Source organism: Mangifera indica, chromosome 17, assembly GCF_011075055.1.
Source record: "Mangifera indica cultivar Alphonso chromosome 17, CATAS_Mindica_2.1, whole genome shotgun sequence".
Lineage (NCBI taxonomy): Eukaryota > Viridiplantae > Streptophyta > Magnoliopsida > Sapindales > Anacardiaceae > Mangifera > Mangifera indica.
In genome coordinates, this window is record NC_058153.1 from 12520249 (window position 1) to 12541034 (window position 20786).

General features: G+C 28.9%; 3 protein-coding genes across 3 annotated transcripts; 1 reads left to right on the top strand and 2 right to left on the bottom strand.

The window, feature by feature from the left end:
• Window positions 1-929: 929 nt before the first annotated feature.
• Window positions 930-1759, bottom strand: LOC123200454 (cysteine-rich receptor-like protein kinase 10). The gene is made up of 3 exons (XM_044615653.1): window positions 1597-1759; window positions 1278-1515; window positions 930-1178 (listed from the first exon to the last, which is right to left on the bottom strand). The coding sequence occupies exons 1-3, from the start codon at window positions 1718-1720 to the stop codon at window positions 989-991; spliced, it is 552 nt and encodes a 183-aa protein (XP_044471588.1). The 5' UTR covers window positions 1721-1759; the 3' UTR covers window positions 930-988.
• A 75-nt stretch (window positions 1760-1834) lies between these two features.
• On the bottom strand, window positions 1835-3770 carry LOC123200276 (class V chitinase-like). Its single transcript, XM_044615417.1, has 2 exons — window positions 2687-3770; window positions 1835-2187 (listed from the first exon to the last, which is right to left on the bottom strand). Exons 1-2 carry the CDS (start codon window positions 3768-3770, stop codon window positions 1835-1837), a joined length of 1437 nt encoding a protein of 478 aa, XP_044471352.1.
• A 15130-nt stretch (window positions 3771-18900) lies between these two features.
• LOC123200277 (receptor-like protein 9b) lies at window positions 18901-20570 on the top strand. The gene is made up of 5 exons (XM_044615419.1): window positions 18901-19255; window positions 19812-19949; window positions 20019-20093; window positions 20176-20331; window positions 20413-20570. Exons 1-5 carry the CDS (start codon window positions 18901-18903, stop codon window positions 20568-20570), a joined length of 882 nt encoding a protein of 293 aa, XP_044471354.1.
• Window positions 20571-20786: the final 216 nt, after the last annotated feature.

Genomic DNA, 20786 nt, shown 5'->3' on the forward strand with positions numbered 1-20786 from the left:
TGGGCTTGCATTCATTAAAATATTTTATATATGTTTTTTCAATAAAATTGTTTTCCTTTAATCACATATATGAGAATCTTTATTACATACGTGACACATCATCTTAGTAAATTACTCCTAGAGTTATGATATGGAGATGGGTTGTTACATAAGTGAAGAGAGAAGAATTAATAGCCAAAATGTTGATATATATAAAATTTGATACCTCTACATGTTGATATGGCATTTTGTAATTGAGTCAAGCCTGCCCATCTGTTCTGTTACTTGATTAAATTAAACCGTGTTTATGAACAGATACCAAGGCCAAACTAATCATTTGTCATCACAATTGCTGCAATATGAAAGAATTAGGACAGTAAAGAGAAAGCATCGGCCATTTATCCTGGTTTATTCAAAATAGGACTACATCAAAGACTCAATATTACTTCCTGTCCCATATCTGCTAATAAATTATTATAATACTCATATAATACAAAGATTCTTATCCCAAATACAAACCCTACTAAGATTCAGAAATTCCAAAACAACTCTTTGTAGGTTAAACCCAAACAGCTTACCAGCTAAGAGTGTTGCCCTCTGCACCCCTACCCACTTACAGAGGAGTAGCGCTCACTGAGCCGGCAGCAAGACCCTGCATCCTATCATCTACCTACAGCTTCTGAAATGGTTACGTCATTGAATGTCACTATAGTTTCTCTATCTTCATCAGCTTGTTTAGAGAAAGCCGGCTTCTTCGGAGTCATTATATTTAAGGTTTCATTTTTAATCATAGAGGAAACTTCCAACATAGATGGTCTATCATTTGGATCTTCCTGGACACACAATAGAGCTATTTGCAAACACTTTATTAAATTACACGAGGAATTTGTATCATCTAAAGATAGATCCATAAACTCCATGCCTTTTTCTTCTTTCCAGAGATTATAAGCCTAAAATCAATTGTCAAACACCAATTATCAGTTAATTCAAATGCCAAATTTTGAACTAATTAACTACCGTCCTCACTAATTGTTAAGAAGAAACTTACATGGTCTAGCAGGCTTAAGTTTTCTTCAGGACCGTAGAGAGCAGAAACCTTGTTTCCACTAATTATTTGTAGAAGTAGAACCCCAAAACTGTACACATCCAATTTCGTAGAGTATATGCCTCTTTTAACATATTCAGGAGGAATATACCCACTGCATTGGACAATACAAGCTCTGAGTACATGAGATATATGTGCCATAAGAGGAAATATATAGACTTATCATACCATAAGAGGAAATACATGTACTTACTATGTCCCAACAACTCTTCCAGTGTTTGCTTCAAATTCATCTTTTGCAAATATTCTGGCCATACCAAAATCTGATATTTTCGGCTTCATATCTTCATCTAATAAAACATTACTGGTTTTCAAGTCTCTGTGAATGATAGTAAACCTTGAGTATTCCTGCAGATATAAAAGTCCCTGAATAATCCCTTCAATGATTTGAACACGTTTTCTCCAATCCAAAATAGACCTTCTAATGGGATCTGCATCAAATTAAGTTGTCAACAATCAGAGAAAAACATGAAAATGTATGTACAAAAAATACAGCAAAGAATTTACAGTACCAAAAAGGTAATAGTCCAAGCTTTTATTTGGCATGTACTCATAGATCAACATTTGTTCTTGTCTGTCAGTACAAAATCCCAAAAGTCTTACAAGATTTACATGTTGGAGCTTCGCTGTAAGCATAACCTCATTCCTGAACTCCTCATATCCTTGTGTGGATGTTTTCGAAAGCTTCTTCACTGCAACTTCCTGTCCATTTGGCAGCAAAGCCTGGCCCAAAAGAAATTGTGTTCCCAATCAATCAGGGAGACCAAATTGCAACAGAATAAATGGTTTAATTAATAGAAAGGTAATTACCTTGTAAACAGGACCATATCCACCTTCACCCAGCTTATTTTCAAATGAAAATCTGCCTGTAGCCGCTTCAATTTCATGAAAACTATAAGTTATCAGATTATGAGCATTTCTGTTAAAATCCCCAGTTGCAGATGGGTCATTTAATTTCTTCTTTGATCCTTCTGATTTGAGCTCTCTTTGCCAGAAGTAATATATCAAGAAACAGCCTAGAAGCAGAATAGCAGCGGCAGTTGTAGACAAAACAGTTGCCAATAGCCGCCACTTTTTTCCTCCATTCTTATTACTCTCTTGAGCTGAAAAATGTTTCCCTATATTAACTAGAGTTCTCATGAAAGATCTTAATCCAAATCATTGTAAATCAGTTAAATCTTATACAGGCCAGTGCAAAATTTGGCGTATGTCAGTACACCTGGTCTACTTGCTCTATTAATATTATTGGTGTTCCCTGTCTTGTGACCTATATAACAATATTTTTAGATCCAGACCGGTCAAAGAATCAGTGGGACTGGTGATATTAGTATGACGATCAAATTAGTTTGACCAGATGGTTGAACCAGGGTTCTATGCAATTCAACCGGCTCAACCCCCGGCCAACAATCATTACCTGGACCAGATTTGGCACCTTATGAAGAGCTAAATCATAGTTTTGTCTCATGTGTCAGCCCTGGTACTAATGATAATATAAACCAATTTTGTTCTTTATACTTGAGCATGTTGATTTGGTTTTAAGAATACTATGTGCATAGAAATAATCAAATAGATCTCATAGTGAATTAAGCTTTGATCTCTTACCTGCAGCTTGAGAAAGTATCCAGTTATCATCATAACCGACCTCCCACACGCTGTAGCCTAGTAACTTCTTCTCCTTGGCATAAGCAACCTTAGTTTTGACAACCTCAACATCATCAAAACCAATCCAAGTTGCTCCAACTGTGCAGTAATTCACAACATAGGTTGCGTTGTACGTAACATTAGCCCCATATGTCTCAGCAAAATTCCTGATTTCCTTATAGTTTGTGGCTCCACTTTCTCTAATGGCTGGCCCTGTTGCTGGCGCACCAATACCGTTTTCCATGGGGTTTGCAAGCGTCCACGCATAACCATAGAAAGGCAAACCCAAAACCATCTTATCAGCAGAAAATCCTCTGCTAATCCAAGCCCTAATACCATAATCAGTATTAACATTACTACTTGGATCATACAGAGCAGCCTGAGCAGCAGTAAAATTATACCACTGAGGGGTGTAGTAGTCATAAGCCAAAATATTAGCCCAATCCAAGTACCGTTCCATCGCTTCTAGAGGGAACCTTCCTGAATCTAAACCTGGTTTTAAAAGAAAAGCTGCAGTCAATAGAAGTTGTGCATAGCTAGAGTTTAATGCCTCTAAGTTGATAGCAGCTCGCCACTCTTGAAAGAGAACTCCCATGTTATACATATCAGAGCTAGAGTTTGCATATACCCAACAAAAGTCCAAGCCATGGAAACCATAAAGCCTGGCGGTTCTAATTGAAGAATCAATGAAAGATTTCCTGAAAGATGAATCACTCACCATTGCAGAAAATGTTGAATAGTTGGCATTTGCACCCCCAATTGATAGAAGAGTGAAGACTGATGGGTTTTTCTGTTTCACAGTGTCTGTGAAGTTGGGGAACAGTTTCTCATCAGACTCTGATAAAGAGAGTTCATAAGAGGTTGAATTTACCTGAGCAAATGCACAATGAAGGTGAGTATAGAGAGCAGAATTTATGCCCAAACTCGGGAACCCGCTGCCTGAGTACCAGTAACCAGCTTTAACCGAAATTTGTGATTTTGCAGAGTACAATTTCAAAGTGAAGAAAACAAAGAACACCGCAAGGATAACTTTTTTTGGAGCCATTAACGAACTTTGATTCATATTTTGGTGAGCTTATTTAGTGAGAAACTTAGAATCATATTCTGGTAAGTAGACTTTGGAGAAAATGCCAGAGCAAGTTCACTCAATGGTTGACCCGGCAAAGCTCACACCAATTTTCTACAAATTTTATTGTTTAGTACCAATTTGTTATATTATCAAATGTTCAAGTCATAGTCTATTCCCCAGATATGAATAATCCTGACAAATTTATAATCTTAAATGAAACAACTTGCAAGTTACTTATTGAACTTAATTAATCTTAAATGTTACTTATTGAACTTGCAAATTACTATATTAATTGTCAATTGTTGACTCCTTCAAAGGCGCTTGCAAGTCATTGTTGAAAGCTTGAACATTACTGCTATCTCATCATGAGATCATGACATACCCAATTTCATAATAAGTCAATGTTGGTTTGTAATCTAATTGTTTATTTTATCTTTAATTTAAAATCTTTTAATCTTATAAGATAAAATTAGTTAAATAAAAAGATATTGAATATGTATAAATATCTCATATCACTTAAAAATACTAAAATAAAATTAATTAAATAGTGAAATGGTAATTTGTCACAATCACTCCTTGCGAGACTCAGCAAGTTATGAGTTGTAAAACCCAAAATCAAAACCATAATAGAGTATCTCATCTTAGCATCATGAAACTGGATTTGAGGATGAAGATTGTAAGAGAGAGAGAACGATTAAAATATCATGCATGAATACGAAATTATTTGACAATTTCTGCCTTTTTTTTTTTTTTTTAAAGTAATGCGCACAATGGTTGAATCAAACTCACGACAACTCCATCAAGAATTAAGGTTATTAGTTCCTTTTCAGACATATGTTGACCACTAGTAATAAAGAAATCTGCTATATCTTTGATTCCACGAAAGAATTAATAAATGCTCAAACTACATTTCTTCATATTTTATATACAGTTTTTCAAATTTATGACTCTGACTTTAGACTCAGCCATAAAAAACTCTTGTAAATCACAACAAATTTCACTGGCTGATTCAACATGATTAAACATTCTCTCTAAATTCAACACAATCAACCAGCTCATATTTTTACCGAACAAAATAATTTGGATTTTGTTACTTCATACTACTATTATTCACAATTTGTTTTACTGTAATAAAAGGTGAAAGACTCACTACTAACCATGTTAAATGGTATTTTAACTCATGAGCTCCGACTGTGAACAAAACCTACGCTCTTCAACATATATAATCCTTTTCATTGAGCTTAGGGCTAACAGCTTGTAAAGTTGAGATAGAAAAGTTGTCTCCATGCAACACCTTGTAGGTGAAGCTCAAACTATATTTGCCACCATTTTCCAATGGATTCGATGAAAAACTGGCCATTGATGCCAATTGGATGCCTCTAATACCAACTTGAGAAACCAAGATGAAACCAATTAGGCAAAAAAAAACAGGAATTTAAAACTAAATAATACCTCACCTTTTCATTAAGAACAAATATCAAAATTACACTATATTTATATACAATCTGTAGGTTTTGCTAGGTTGGCAATCCCAGTCAAATGAAAAATTAACCATGCGATAATACTTGAGAAAGCACAAAACTCATCATTAAACTTTGGATGTATCTCTTTAGCCTGGAAAAATACAGAGAAAGAAACCTTCTGAATCTTATGGAACACCAGCCATGTTGGTGCATCTTGAAAATTTTCGAATTGGGGTTGTAAAACTAAATAAATATTATTGATTAAATGAAATACAAATAATAATATTATAAGACAGTTTGAATATGAATATGAATTTGAATCCTAGTATGAACAGGAATCTGAACATATGAGGATTCCTAAACCTAGTAAATTAGTAAGACTAACATACACATAAAAATAATAAAATAAATATTTTATTTAACACTCTCCTATAATTACAGCAGCAGCTCACGGAGCTGCAATTGATGACACAAGGAGATAAAGTGTTCACGAGACAATCCTTGGTAAATATATTGGCAAGCTAAGATATGGTAGGAATATGTCGGAGTTGAATAACCCCATGAGCAACCAACTCATGAATGAAATGCAGATCAATATCAATATACCTAGTGCGCGCATGACACATGAGATTGGTAGCCATGTGCAGAGCAGACTGACTGTCACACAATAGAAGTGGCGATGAATGCAGTGGAATACCAAGCTTTTGTAAAAGATAACAAAACCACTAAACATCAACAATCACATATGCAAGGTCATGATACTTAGACTTGGCACTAGAACGAGACACAACAGTCTGTTTCTTAGTATTTCAACAAACAAGGTTGCATCCAAGAAAAACACAACCACTAGTGATGGAGTAGCATGTGGAAACATCAGCAGCCCAATGAGCATCAGAGTAGGCCATGACGTGAGGACTAGAGTCATGATGAAAGATAAGGCTATAAAACAGAAAGCCTTTAATATACCAGAAAATATGCTTGAATACACATGTCTTTGTGAATAGCTGCAAATAGTCTCTAAGCTACTTGATTGATAGCGAGGGTAATATCAGGCTGAGTAAGAGTAAGATACTGTAGGACACCAACCATGTGTAGTGTATGGGAATAAATCATCACTAGTAGACGATGATGCCTTAAAATTAACAAAAAGGGCGGCACAAAGAGCACAAGAGTCAAGCTAGAATCGACAAAGCAAATCCACCATTTATCATCATTGAGATAGATGCATAGTGGTGGACTGGCAAACAACCTCCATACCAAGGAAGAAACCAAGGGTACCCAAATCTCAACAAGCAAAGACAAAACATAAGGTAGAGACACAATTTGTAACAATCGATGCATTAGAGCCAATAACAATCAAATCATCCACATAAACAAATAAAATCACAATTGATGTGGAGGTACAACAAATGAACAGTGAAGGGTTAGACCAATTGTTGACAAACCCAAAGTAGAGTAAAAAGGAATATAACCAATGATACCACTCTCAAGGTGCCTTAATAAGATGACAAACATGAGATGGTTGATTGAGATCAAAATATATTTTAACATGCAAGGGGTATATGTGTTCATATTCACAAGTATATTACAAAGAAACGGACTAAACAATGATTTTAACATACAAACAAAAGATTGATCACAAACCTAAAAACTATACAAAATCCTGTTATAAATTATGCATGCTCATCCACCACCATATAGCAAGCTCACTATGCTAAAGTTATATTACCGGATAATAAAGATATTGTGCAGAACTATGAGGGTTGGTATCTTTTACTTATTTTCCGGATTGAAAAGTTCATTTAAATTTTCACACATTCATTATCCTAATCCAATGATGTAGGGATCAGATGAAAGTGTGCAAGTCATACATTATAGTTAAAATATCACATTCAACCATAATTCTAAAAACGAACAGAAGATAATGTTAGCTCAATACATAAGGACCAGGTAGAGTGAAAACTTGAGGCATGTCTATGGTGATTCAACCATCCATAATATGGGCTAAAAAATATGAATCCTCAAATTTCTGATTTCAGTATGATAAAGATTTTTGCCACGACAAGATTAGATGCAATACGAATAGAATTATTGGTACATGGTGAGTAATTATGATTATCATATAAACTAAATTAATAAGAACAGAGTCTAGAAGTAGATTCGAACGAACTGGCTTGAGTTCAATTGCCAACTCGATTAGATTGAGATCAAAATAAAAGCTAGAGCTTAAAGGATTTTGTATTGTCAAGCTTAAGCTTTGGATATATTTGACCAAACTCACAAGCCTGGAGAAGCTAAATTTTGACTTTGCTATACTAGCGAACCGAGCTTAACTTGGTATCGCAGCCAAGCTTGAGTTTGACCGGTTCAAGCAAAGCTAGTCAAGCTAAACTCTTTCAAGCTAAGTTGAGCTCGAGTTGGGTCAAACTCGAGCTCAACTTCAAATCCACCTAGTAAAAGCTTGATAATTTATTCAATTACATATTAATTGCTTATACTCATGTGAATGAATCTACCTAGCGGTTATATGGCTTCGGAGTGTGCCATAAAGGGTAATCGTGTTAAGAATCAAGTGTTCAATTTTATATTTATAAACAGTTTTAAGATTTTTAAGTGGTCACAAGAGCAATTTCAATATTTTTTTATAAAGTTCTTTCAAAATTTTTCAATTTAAACTGAACCGTTTTATACTCCAATAAACTCAAACTATATTCGAACAGTTCAACGTTTTATAATTTAAATTGAATTAGATAGACTTTATGGTTTTGAGTGACACAGCCATGACAATTGTGGAACGAAGATGCAGCCTTAAAACTATCTGTTTCATATTGTCAAGACCAAGTTTTGAAATACATTAACTTGGCTTTGCTTTGTGTTGAACACAATTAATGGACAAACCTACCATGCCTTAATGGTATTTCTATGTTAACGAGTGGAGATGTGAAATTGTCGATGCCAGAACAGCCTGCATTTTCCATTGAACGGATGAATGCTGTAGACAATTCGAGTGGAATGAACTGTACAATAAATAATTTATTACTATGTCTGAGATACATCCACGATGAAGGATAAGTCAGGTTAACGTTTTCTCTTCTGAATCAGTACGAGCTAGAGTATGATAATGAAACTTATCATTAATGTTTTGTTTGGCAAACCACCAACAAGTGCTCTGTTCTCATACAACTGCCATTTTGTGCAATTTTTTCCGTTACAAATAGGACAATTAGGCATTCAATCTTTTATTGAAACATGTGTCAGCACCAAGAGGACCCGACTGTGTTATCAAAGTAACCTTCTTCTCGCTCGTCTTTTAGCTTCAATATTTCTATTCTCCCTCAAATATATTTTTAAACTGAAATTTTATGAATAAATATTAATTAGACTACACATTTTAATGCAACTAAGAGTGATCAACATTTATGACACATAACAAATATGTACCAATTTATGTATTAGAAAAAAATACACATAATTTATTTGTTTATATAATAGCAAAAAATAACCTTTTAAAATTTAGCTTATGTGGCAATTCATAAATAAGTCTGTTGTAATCAATATCAAGTGAATATACTTATAATTTTGTGTAATGAGAAAAAGAAAAGGTTAGTAAAAATACCCATCGAAAGTAATAATTCAAAGTTTAAAGTCTAACTCCCACAAAGGTTTAGAATTTTAGTAACTTTGATATTGACAGATTACTGCTGAAAATCAAGCTAGCCGTGTTGTTCAGTTTTATCAAATTGATGAGCTCATAAATCTCTATCTATTTATTCAAATCAATAATAAGTTTCTAATTAGTAATTACATCATAATATAATATAATTTTAAATTTTTTATAACATCATTAAGGAAATATTCTGTTTAGAAGATGTAACATGGATTTTTGAAAATCGTTGAGACTCAAAACCAAGAACCAAGAACCAAGGACGTGGCGACATTTATTAAAAAAATCTCATCCCCACATCTAATCACATCACAGAAGAAAAGGGAGCAACTTATCTTGACCCTCTGATGACGGGAGAGACTCTGATTTGCAGCTACTGTAGAGAGACTCTGATTTATCCACGAAATGATAAATTTGTAACAATATACAGTTATTGATAAATTAGAAAATACTTTGTCTTCAATTTAACAATATACTGTTATTGATTTATTTTTAATAAGATTAATATTTTTAAATAAGATTAAAAATGTTTTAATCTCATCCAGAACAACAACTATGGTAGTCAATTTATTTGTTATCGGAAATAAATAAAAGCCATTAAAAATGAGTGATTTTACAGTAAGTTTATGTTGGATTTGCCAGAAATGAGTATTGAAATATCATAGCTTACCCGCAACCTTAGACAGCACCCAATCATCATCGTAAGAGACTTCCTACACATAGTAATCCTTCTCCTTGCAAAGGAACAATGAATGAAAATAGCATGAGTTCGACAACATATTTTTTTTTTAAAATGTGAGCTTCCTTTAGGAATTGAAACAATGAATATTGTAAACTTCATCAAATGACATTTTCTTTGAATAATCAAATGGCTACCACTCCAGAATTTGTCGCATCATCAACCGGAAATATTTCTGAATTTTTAGTCATTTTCTTTTTCATCAGTTTGTTCCGAGAAAGCAGGCTTGATTTGGAAATATAGCTTATGTTAATAACACTAGAAGAAAAAGTTGATTGCCTTCTAAGTCAATAGTCAATATAATTGGAATGCCCAAATTACATAAATTCCCAAGTAGATAATGTTCAGTATTGCATTGTCGTGTCAAATGTGTTTGTTATTGATTCTCCAATAAAGCGAACCAAAAAACATTGTACAATCAACTTCTTCTTCTTCTTTTTTCTAAATAATAATTCAAAGTTTAACATCTAACTTCTATAACAGTTTAGAAATTTGAGAATGACAGGTTACTTAAGGAAGTCAAGCTAGCCGTGTTGTTTATATTATCAAATTGATGAGCTCATAATTTTCCATCTAAATATTCAAACTAATAATGAGTTACATACGTAATATAATTTTAAATATCATATAACATAAGGAAGCATCCTATCTTGTTTCTTCAAATAATTTTTCTTTTTAAATAAAATTGATAATACAAACTAAAATGGATGAAAAAATGTTCTATAATTTATATGGGTGGATATGTTACTTGCTATCGAAGAGATGATTTTTTATTGTCAATGAAATATGTCTTAAATATAGTTTATTATATTAAGGTAATCTTTTTATTTGGAAAATAAGGTGGCCGAACATTAATTTTCAAATTCCATTTTCAAGATGCAATACAGATTTTTTTTTTCAAACAAGCTTACATATTGTCCCTTTATTTTCTTTTATTATCATTATATTAAAGGAAAATATTTTTATTTTTTAAAGTTGTGTCCCCCTTATAAGATTCTTTCAAACACACAAATCCTAGTCAATGGTTGTTAAAATGGTGGAGCGTTTTGGAATTTCAAATTTTAACACAATGCATCAGTCTCTCACAAGTCTAGGTGATGATTGTTGATTAAGAGTATACATTTCACATAATTTTATAAAGAAAATAGTTTAATTTTAGATATTTATAAATATCATGCATATTTAGAAACTTTAAATATTTAGATTGACTCAAAAGTCTTTAAAACATAGACAAAACATACCTAAGAGATGTTTCTATAAAACAATATAAAATAAATTAATTTTAAATAACATATCTAGTTATCAATCAATTATATCAACTTGAAAAATAAAGTAACGTTAATAACACTTTTAGAAAAAGAAAAAGTTGATAGTAGTCTAAGTCAACATATATTAATAGATTAACAGCTCGAGTAAATTGGAATTTAAAATCCAAACTGTGTTTGATATTCTTAAATTATGCAACAAATTAATTGTAAATTATAATAATTAAGTAGTAAGTTTTAAATTGTTTATTCTTTAGTAATGAAATTGAATCACATTTATTAAAAATTGATATTACATATATAAATTAATTATACAAACAATTTCTTATAAATTGATGTGAAAATTTCTACATATTTTTTGTTTGCATGCATAATACTTTTATTTTTTTCCAAATAATATTAAATGTAGAGAAATTAATTTTAATAACATAATTTTATTGGGGTGAAACGATATTAATCGACACTCTATGAATTACATAGATATAGTCCAAATCTCAAGTTAATACTTATTTTATTCTTATCTCTAACTTTAAAAATACTAGTCTCTCAAACATTTTTTCATTTAAAATTCAATTAAAACATGATTTCAATTAACAAGAGAGGTGCTTATTAGTTGTACTAGGATATAATTTGTGTCTAGATACTATTTATTTTGTTGAAAAATGATAGATTTCATGCCGGTATTTCCTTTTATTAGTATATTGAAAGATTTTTTCTAATAAAAATTGGTTGTTAGATGAATTTTTTTGTTATTTTAGTAATTAATTGGTTGAGTGAAATGATGATTTTGGTCATAAAAATGAGACGATTTTCTCACTATTGGGCCTAAATAATCTAGTAGATGTGTTCGTGTCTAGTCATTGTTTGTCATGCTTAGAGTTGCACATTTTAAACAAAACATATTTTTTTTTACTATATTTGTATAATCCATAGAATGTTAACTAATATTATTTATTCTGATAGGTGTGATCATGTCTAGTCATTGTTTATAACAATTAGTTATAGATTATCACTTATTTTAGAGTTGCGCATTTTTAAAAAAATGTATTTTTTTATTATATCCGTAAATTTTATAAAATGTTGACTAATATCGTTTAATACTAGTAAAATTAAATTATTTTAATTAATTTAGCTTAAATGTATGGAGATTGAGAGAAGTATTAATACTTTCCAATTGGGTGACTTGGAAAATTATATCATATATACTTGTCAGCCAATTAGATTAACTTAGAAAGTAAGATCACAGTTTACGACACTCTAAAAAAAAATAGTTGTAGTTGCCTAAGTCAACATATATGAAAAAGTGGACAGCTACATCCAAAATATATTTAACATTTTTAAATTAGAAAGCAAATTAATTATAAATTATAATATTTAAGTAGTAAGATTTAAATTGTTTATTCAATAATAAAGAAATTGAGACATATTTATTAAAAAGTAACTTTACATATACAAATCAATTACGTAAACAATTTCTCAGGAATTAATGCGAATATTATTGATTCAACTATAGAATGATCGTAAAAGCATTTTACAATCAACTTTCAGTTTTTATCTTGCTTTTCTATTTTTTGGCAATTCATAAATAAAACAGTTGAATTCAATAAACTTGAAATTTTGAGCCATGAGATAAGAAAAAGTTTAGAAAATAACTATTGGAAATAATAATTCAATGTTTAAAGGTTTAGAAATTTAGTTACTTTCAATATTTAATATATGAGCGTTTGAGTTTTCAATATTTAGTGAGTGTCAATTTAGGTTTACAATAAACTTTGGATGGGAATATGTCTTTTGGCTAAAATAATAATTCAAAGTTTAAACTTTAAAGTTTAACTCATGTAAAGGTTTGAAAATTTACTCACATTGAAATTGACAAATACAAATTATTGAAGGAGGTATAACCGTGTTGTTTAATTTTATCAAACTGATGAGCTTATAATTCTTCGTCTAATTATTTAAATCAATAATAAGTTATTAATTATTAATTACAATTTTAGGCTAATTGATTGAAAGTTTTTATAACACAGTTGCTAATTACAAACATGCTCATAAAATATAGCACTAATTCAAACTTTGATTCCAAAAATAATATAATTTTAAATATCTAATAAAATTAGGGAAGCATCTTGTATCAATTTTCAAAACATTTTTTTTAATTGATAATAAAAAATAAATGGCTGAAAATGATTATGTAATTTATATGGGTGGATTATTTGCTTTTGAAGAGATGATACTTGGAAAATAAGATGGTGGAACATTAATTTCAAATTATATTTAGAAGATGCAATATGCTATTTCTTTTTTCACAAATTTACACAATGTTCCTATAGTTTCTTTAATTACTATTATTTTTATCATGAAGGAAATTATTATTATTATTATTTTCAATAATTGCTAAAAAAAAGATTATATTGAGTAAATTAAAGAGATGGACATCCTTACAAGGTTCTTCCAAATACATAAGTTTTGGTCAATGGTTGTTAAGACGGTGGAGCCTTTTGGAATTCCAAATTTGAACTCATAATGCAATCGTTAATTGTTTAAATTTTAGATATTTATAAATATCATGTATAAAAAATATACAAACTTCCAATAAATAATAAAGTGTTCAAGTTGTTTTTATGAAAATAATACACTAATTTAGACTCTAAATTAATTGAATAGATTAATATAAAATATTGCAACTAAGATCCTACAAAATTATTATACGAAGAAATTAATATAAATATTACAACTGATCTTATAAAATCATTATATGCCTTTATAAATTAACCAGAGTTGGGTCTTAAATATTATTGTGAAGTACCTAAGAGATGTTTTCATAATAAATATATATAAAATAAATTAATCTTAAATAATATGCATAGTTGTCAATCAATTATATCAATTTGGAAAATAAAGTAACGTTTATAACACTCTATAAAAAAAAAATGATAGTTGCCTAAGTCAACATAGATGGACAAGATGGCTTGAGTCATATTGAACTTGACATCCAAAATGTATTTGGTTTTCTTAAATTAGATAAAAAAAATTAATTATAAATTAGATAATTAAGTAGTAAGTTTTAAATTGCTTATTCATTAGTAATGAAATTAAGTCATATTTATTAAAAAGTGATATTATATATACAAATTGATTATACAAACAATTTCTTATAAATTGATTTGAAATTTTCTACACATTTTTTTTTTTTGTTTGCATGAAGAACATTATTCATTTATTAGTTGTTTTATTTTTTACCAAATGATATTAAATGTATGAAAATTGATTAAAATAATCTAATTTCATTGGGCTAAATTATATTAGCCAACATTTTATGGTTAATACAAATATAGCCAAGATCCCAATTTAATACCTATTTTACCCTCATCTCTGACCTTAAGAAATCTAGCCTCTCAAACATTTTTTTAATTTGAAATTCAATTAAAATGGGATATAAATTAACAAGAAAGGTGGTTGTTAATTGATTAAAATTGCTTATTAATTATACTAAGATATAATTTATGTGTAGAAATTGTTTATTCTACCCAAAAATGATAGATTTTTCATGGGTATTCCCTTTAATTAGAATATCAAAAGATTTTTTCTTAGTAAAGTTGGTTGTTAGATGATGATTTTTTTTTTTAATTTATTGATTAATTAGTTAAGTGTAATGATGATTTTGGTCATAAAATGAGAAGATTTTCTCGTCATTAGGCCAAAAAAATCCAATAGGTGTGATCACAATTTTCAACAAAGCGTATTTTTTTTATTGTATCTGTATAATCTATAAAGTATTTATTAATATCGTTTAACTCCAATAAAATAAAGTTATTTTAATTAATTTCCCTTTAATGCATGGAGACTGAGAGATTAGCCAAATATCAATACTTTTCAATTGGGTGACTTGGAAAATTATAACCTATGTAGTTGACAACCAATTACATTAATTTGGAAAATAAGGATACCACATACAACACTCTAGATTAAAAAAAGTTGATGGTTGCCTAAGTCAACATATATGAAAAAGGTGGGTAGCTACATCCAAAATTGTGTTTGATATTTCTAAATTAGACATCAAATTAATTATAAATGATAATCAATAAGTAGGATTTAAATTCTTGATTCATTAGTAAAGAAATTGACTTATATTTATAAAAAAGTAATTGTGAATATACAAATTAATTATGAAAACAATTTCTTAGGAATTGACTATTTTTTTCATTTACACGCATAGTATGACTCCTTTATAAATTTCCATCATTTCAGTTTTTTTATTTTTCACCTGTTAGTAATAAAAAAATATTGCTTTGCTGTAAATCATTTTGGTTTTTTTGAGCTTTTATTTATATATATATATATATATATATATATATATATTATATATATATATATATATAAGTTTTATAAATCTTATAAGCTTATTAAATATTTAATAAAATTAATATATATATTTTTGGTATATAATTTGGGTACATTGATGATATATCATCATATGATTAAATGATTTTTAATTATAGATAAAATAACACCTAACCATATGATGACACATCATTTATATACTCAAATTATATGACAAACATGTGTATACATAACATTATTTATAAATATTTATTTGAAATGATATTCATATCTAATTATTCAAATCAACAATAAGTTTTTAATTAGTAATTGCATCATATAATTTATATAACATAAAAAAGAAAGCATTCTGTAAAGTTTTTTCAAATGATTTTTTAAAATAAAATTGATAATACAAAATAAAATGGATGAAAAAAGATTCTATAATTTATATGTTACTTGCTTTGAAGAGATGATACTTGATTATCAATGAAATATGTCTTACTTATATAGTTTATTAAATTAAATAATCTTTTTACTTGGAAAATAAGATGGTGGAAGAACACTAATTTTGAAATTCTATATATATAAGATGCAATATGGTTTTTTTTTTTTTTTTTTACAAACTTCCACATTGTCCCCATAGTTTCTTTTATTATTATTATTATTACTAATAAAAATATTTTTATTTTTTAAATAGTTGGTGAAAAAACATTATATTGATTATATTAAAGTGATAGGCATCCTTAACATTCTTCCAAACATACAAGTCTTGGTCAATGATTATTAATACGCTGGAGCCTTTTGAAATTCTGGATTTTAACAGATAATACAATCAACACGAAATGATAAATTTGCAACTCTTAGAAAATACTTTGAACAAAATATGTAATTTCTTCAATTGAATAATATATTGTAATTGATTTTTGTTTAATAAGATTAATATTTTTAAATTTACAGTGTCACATCTAGAATCACTGTGGCTTATTAATCTGTATGGTGAACAAACTCCAAATGTAAGATTTATATAATAATTTTTTCACAAGATAATGAAAAGAGAAAATGGGCTTGGAAAGAATATCACGCCTAGAAAATGTGCCAACTCCAATTTAAAGCAACAAGGACGAGAAAAAGGGGCAATTTTTGCATTCACATTGACTCAAAGTCTAATAAAAAACAACGACAAAATATGCATAGAAAATATACAAATTTCTAATAAACATAAAAGTTCAATTTATTTTATGAAAATGAGATATTAATTTAGACTCTAAATTAATTGAAGAAATTAAAAAAATATATAACTTTAATCAATATAACTAAGATCATATGAAATCATTACATGTTTCTACAAATTAGTTAGGGTTGGATGTTAAATATTAAGTGAAATAATGAGTATTTCACTTAATTTTTAGAAATAAAAAAGTTTAAATTTCAAATATTCATGATTAATTCCATCAACGTGAAGAAATCAGGTTCATTATAGGTCATGTTTTTGCCAGTAATTTAAGAACACGTTAAGGGTGCGTTTGGTTGGCGGTAAGATAGATTACCTTGGTAATCTATCTTTTATTCCCTTGGTAATCTATCTTTTATTCCCTTGTTTGGTTTGTCAGTAATAAAAGATTACAGTAATCTTCTATTATCAATGCTGACGTGACAGGTAATATAGGTGGTAATCTGATTACCACCTTTACCTTAGGTATTTAAAGATTACTGGGGTAATCTTGAGTTTATTATAGAAAAATTATTATTTATTAATTTTTTGAGATAAAAATAAATTTATTTTTAATTAATATGAAAAATAATATAAAAAATATTTTAAAATAATTATATTCAAGGGCATTTAAATAAAATAATTTACTAGTAATCTTTTATTACCTTTAACCAAACACAATAATTATTTATACCTATCAAATTTTATCAAACATAGTAATCATTTATACCCAGTAATCTTCTAAGTAATCTATTTTCAAAGTAATCTTTCTATTTTAGTAATCAAATATTACCCAAACCAAACGCCCCCTAAGAAAAATTTGGTAATCCTTTATATCAATAACCAATGTAACTGTAATGCCTAGCTTCCATGAATTCTCAAGTAAGTGACTTGACTTGGAAAATTAAGTTATGTTCACAACACTGTTAAAAAAAGTTGATAGTGTTCTAACTTTTAAGTCAATAGTCAATGTAATTGGAGTACATAATTTGAATGAGAAAAAGAGACAATTGGTGCATTCACATTGGCTCAAAAGTCTTTAAAAAAAAAACAAAGACAAAACGTGCATTGAAAATGTTCAAACTTCCAATAAATAAAAAAAGTTCAATTTGTTTTCATGATTTACTATTGAAAACATTCATAAAATACCTTTAATCAATACAAGTAACCAATTTACATTAACTTGAAAAATAAAAGAGTTCACATTTACCTAAGTGATAGAGCTGACAATTTTTAATCAGATCTATTAACCCAACATAACAAAAATAAGGTTCAGATTAAGTTTTTCCTATACAAAATTTATTTTGGATCAACCTAATATGACTCAAAATTAAATTGGATAGTATTAGAGTTTACACGAAATAAATCCGATATAATCTAAATCGATTTGAATATTTTAGAAAAATGTTATTTTAATGAAAATTGTTAGAAATAAATTATAGAAATGTTAAAAAATAATATAAACAGCAGAAGAAAAATTAAAGTTTTAATAAAACCCCAAAAAACCTTGAGCAGATTTTATTTTAGGATGAAAGATTCATAAAGAAAAACGTTCAAGATATACTTGCATTGGATGACTTCTTCAGTCTTAGTAATTACATTGTTCAATGTTATCAAATTGATGAGTTCATGATTTTCCATCTAAGTTACTAATTAGTAATTAAGCTGTTCTGTAGATTTTTTTTAATTATTATTTTTTAATAATTGGTGAGAAAAGATTATATTAGTAAAAATACTTTCACAGAAAGTACTTCGTACAAATAAGATTAATATTTCTAAATTTACAGTGTCACATCTAGAAAATTGTTGCTAATTAATCTGTATGGTGAAAGAACTCCAAATGAAGATTTATATCATCATTACATGTTTCTATAAATTCGCTAGGGTTGGCTGTTTCAATTAAAAAAAATTAATTTAATTGTAAATAAATCTTTGTGGTTGCCAATCAATTACATTAACTTGAAAAATATGGTTATATTCACAATATTCAGTAAATTTAAACTTGACGTCCACAACATGTTAGGTATTTTTAGATTAAACAACAAAGTAATTATAAATTATAATTATTAAGAATATATTAAAAAGTAATATTACGTATACAAATTAATTATACAAACAAATTTTCACAAATTTATGTGAAAATTCAACAGTTTTTTTGGGTCTATATAAATATTATTCATTTATAAATTTCCTTCATTTTAATTGTTTTATTTTACCAGATGATATTAAATGCATATTTCATTGCTTGTAGACTGAGTTGAGCAAAGTACAAATTTCAATTGGGTTACTGAAAAATTGCTGATATTCAATTAAAAAAAATTATATTAAGGTAAAAGACCTAGAATTGCAAGAGAAGTGGGGGCCTCATTGTATTATAAATAGAGTGAAGGTAGTGTGTTGTGAGTCACAACTTCATCATATAGTTTATTATTCTGATCAGACATGGGTTGTAAGTGGTTTTTGGTGTTGTTAGTGATGAAATTGGTTTGTTTGGTTGAGGGGTGTTGGGATGAAGAGAGAACTGCCCTTCTTCAACTTAAACCTTTTTTCAACTATTATAATTCTGACTACAAATATCACAAGCTTTACAACTGGGTGGAGAATTCAAACTGTTGTAAATGGGAAGCGGTTGAGTGCAACATCACTGGCAGAGTCACCAAACTCACTCTTTCTGGAGAAAGTTATTCGGATCTGGAAGAGCCCCGATATCTAAATGCATCTTTGTTTTCTCTTTTCCAACAACTACAAATACTGTATTTAGATAACAACAATATAAACGGTTGTATTGAGAACGAAGGTCAATTGTCTTCCTCCTTTGAACTTTAATATTTTTTTATTTAGCATCACATTTATTTTTCTATTAATTTCTTTGCATCTACCTAGTATCATATGATTTTAACAAAATCTACTAATTCCTCAAAAATTTCTCCTTCGTAGATTTATATTATTTGTAAGCATTTAATAAAAATATTGAGAAAGGTCCTCACATATATTCTGTGAATAATTTTGTGATACATTAGATGATTATATACATGAAGCAATTTATTGGCTTGAAAATGTTTGAGTAGTTGCAGGTTTTGAGAGGCTATCAAAGCTGAGAAACTTGGAGGAACTATATTTAACTGGAAACAAATTCAATAATAGCATTTTATCATCTCTAGTCGGTCTCTCCTCGTTGAAAAAATTGTATCTAGATAAGAATCATTTGAATGGGAGCATTAATATTCAAGGTAATCCATAATTTCAACTATTTTTTTTCTTTTTTGTTTTGTTGAATTTATGATATAATTAGACATTTTAAATTAAATATATGAAACAAGCTTAATCTTGTGAAATTGTTTGACTATTTTTAGGTTTGAGTAATTTGGAGATTCTGGATTTAAGTCGTAACAACTTCAAAAGTAGAATATTATCATCTTCGAGTGATCTCTTTTCATTAAAATCTTTGCATCTGAATGAAATTGGATTGAATGGAACTGTTGATGTTGAAGGTAAGTATGATAGAATTCCTCATATTCATATGATTCAATTTTAATCAATTCTGTTTCATTTATCACTAGGATTATATTCCTTGAAAAACTTAGAGGAATTGGACATGAGTGGGAATAAGATTGACCAATTTGTAAACTTCAAAGGTAAATAATGATTTTTGTTTCATTTCTTGGTATATATCGCATTGAAGATTGTTGATTATAAATTTAGTTTTTTAACGCTTAGATTATGGAGGCTTGAAGAACTTGAGTATCCTTTATCTATATGGCATGGAAACCATTAATGCAACTGCCCTTTTCCTATCAACATTGATGTCATTCTCCTCCTTAAAGACGCTTAACCTTTCATATAATAATGCTACTCAAATAAAGATTACTCGAGGTAAGAAATAAGTTAAAGTTCTGATGCTAAAACAAAATTTCTGACAATTTTTCAATTACTTACCTAGTGTTATTTTAACAGAGTTGCACAATGTGACTGACAGCTTGGAAGTATTGAACTTGGATAATAATAAGCTCCATATCAATTTTCCAAATATTGTTAAAATTTGTCCTTCACTAAAATATTTGTCAATGAGCTATTGTGAGTTTAACGGCTTCTCAGAAATTGAAGGTATATAAATGATTGTGTGACGTGCTATTTAGATCAATTTCCATATATATATAACCTAGAGTCATTTTAAATATGTTGCTCTGTTACAACAGAGTTGCAGAATTTGACCAGCCTGGAAGAATTGTACTTGGATTATTCTAAGCTCCCCAGAAGCTTTCTACGATTTGTTGCACCTTTCACTTCACTGAAAGTTTTGTCATTGAAACAGTGTGAGTTTAATGGCA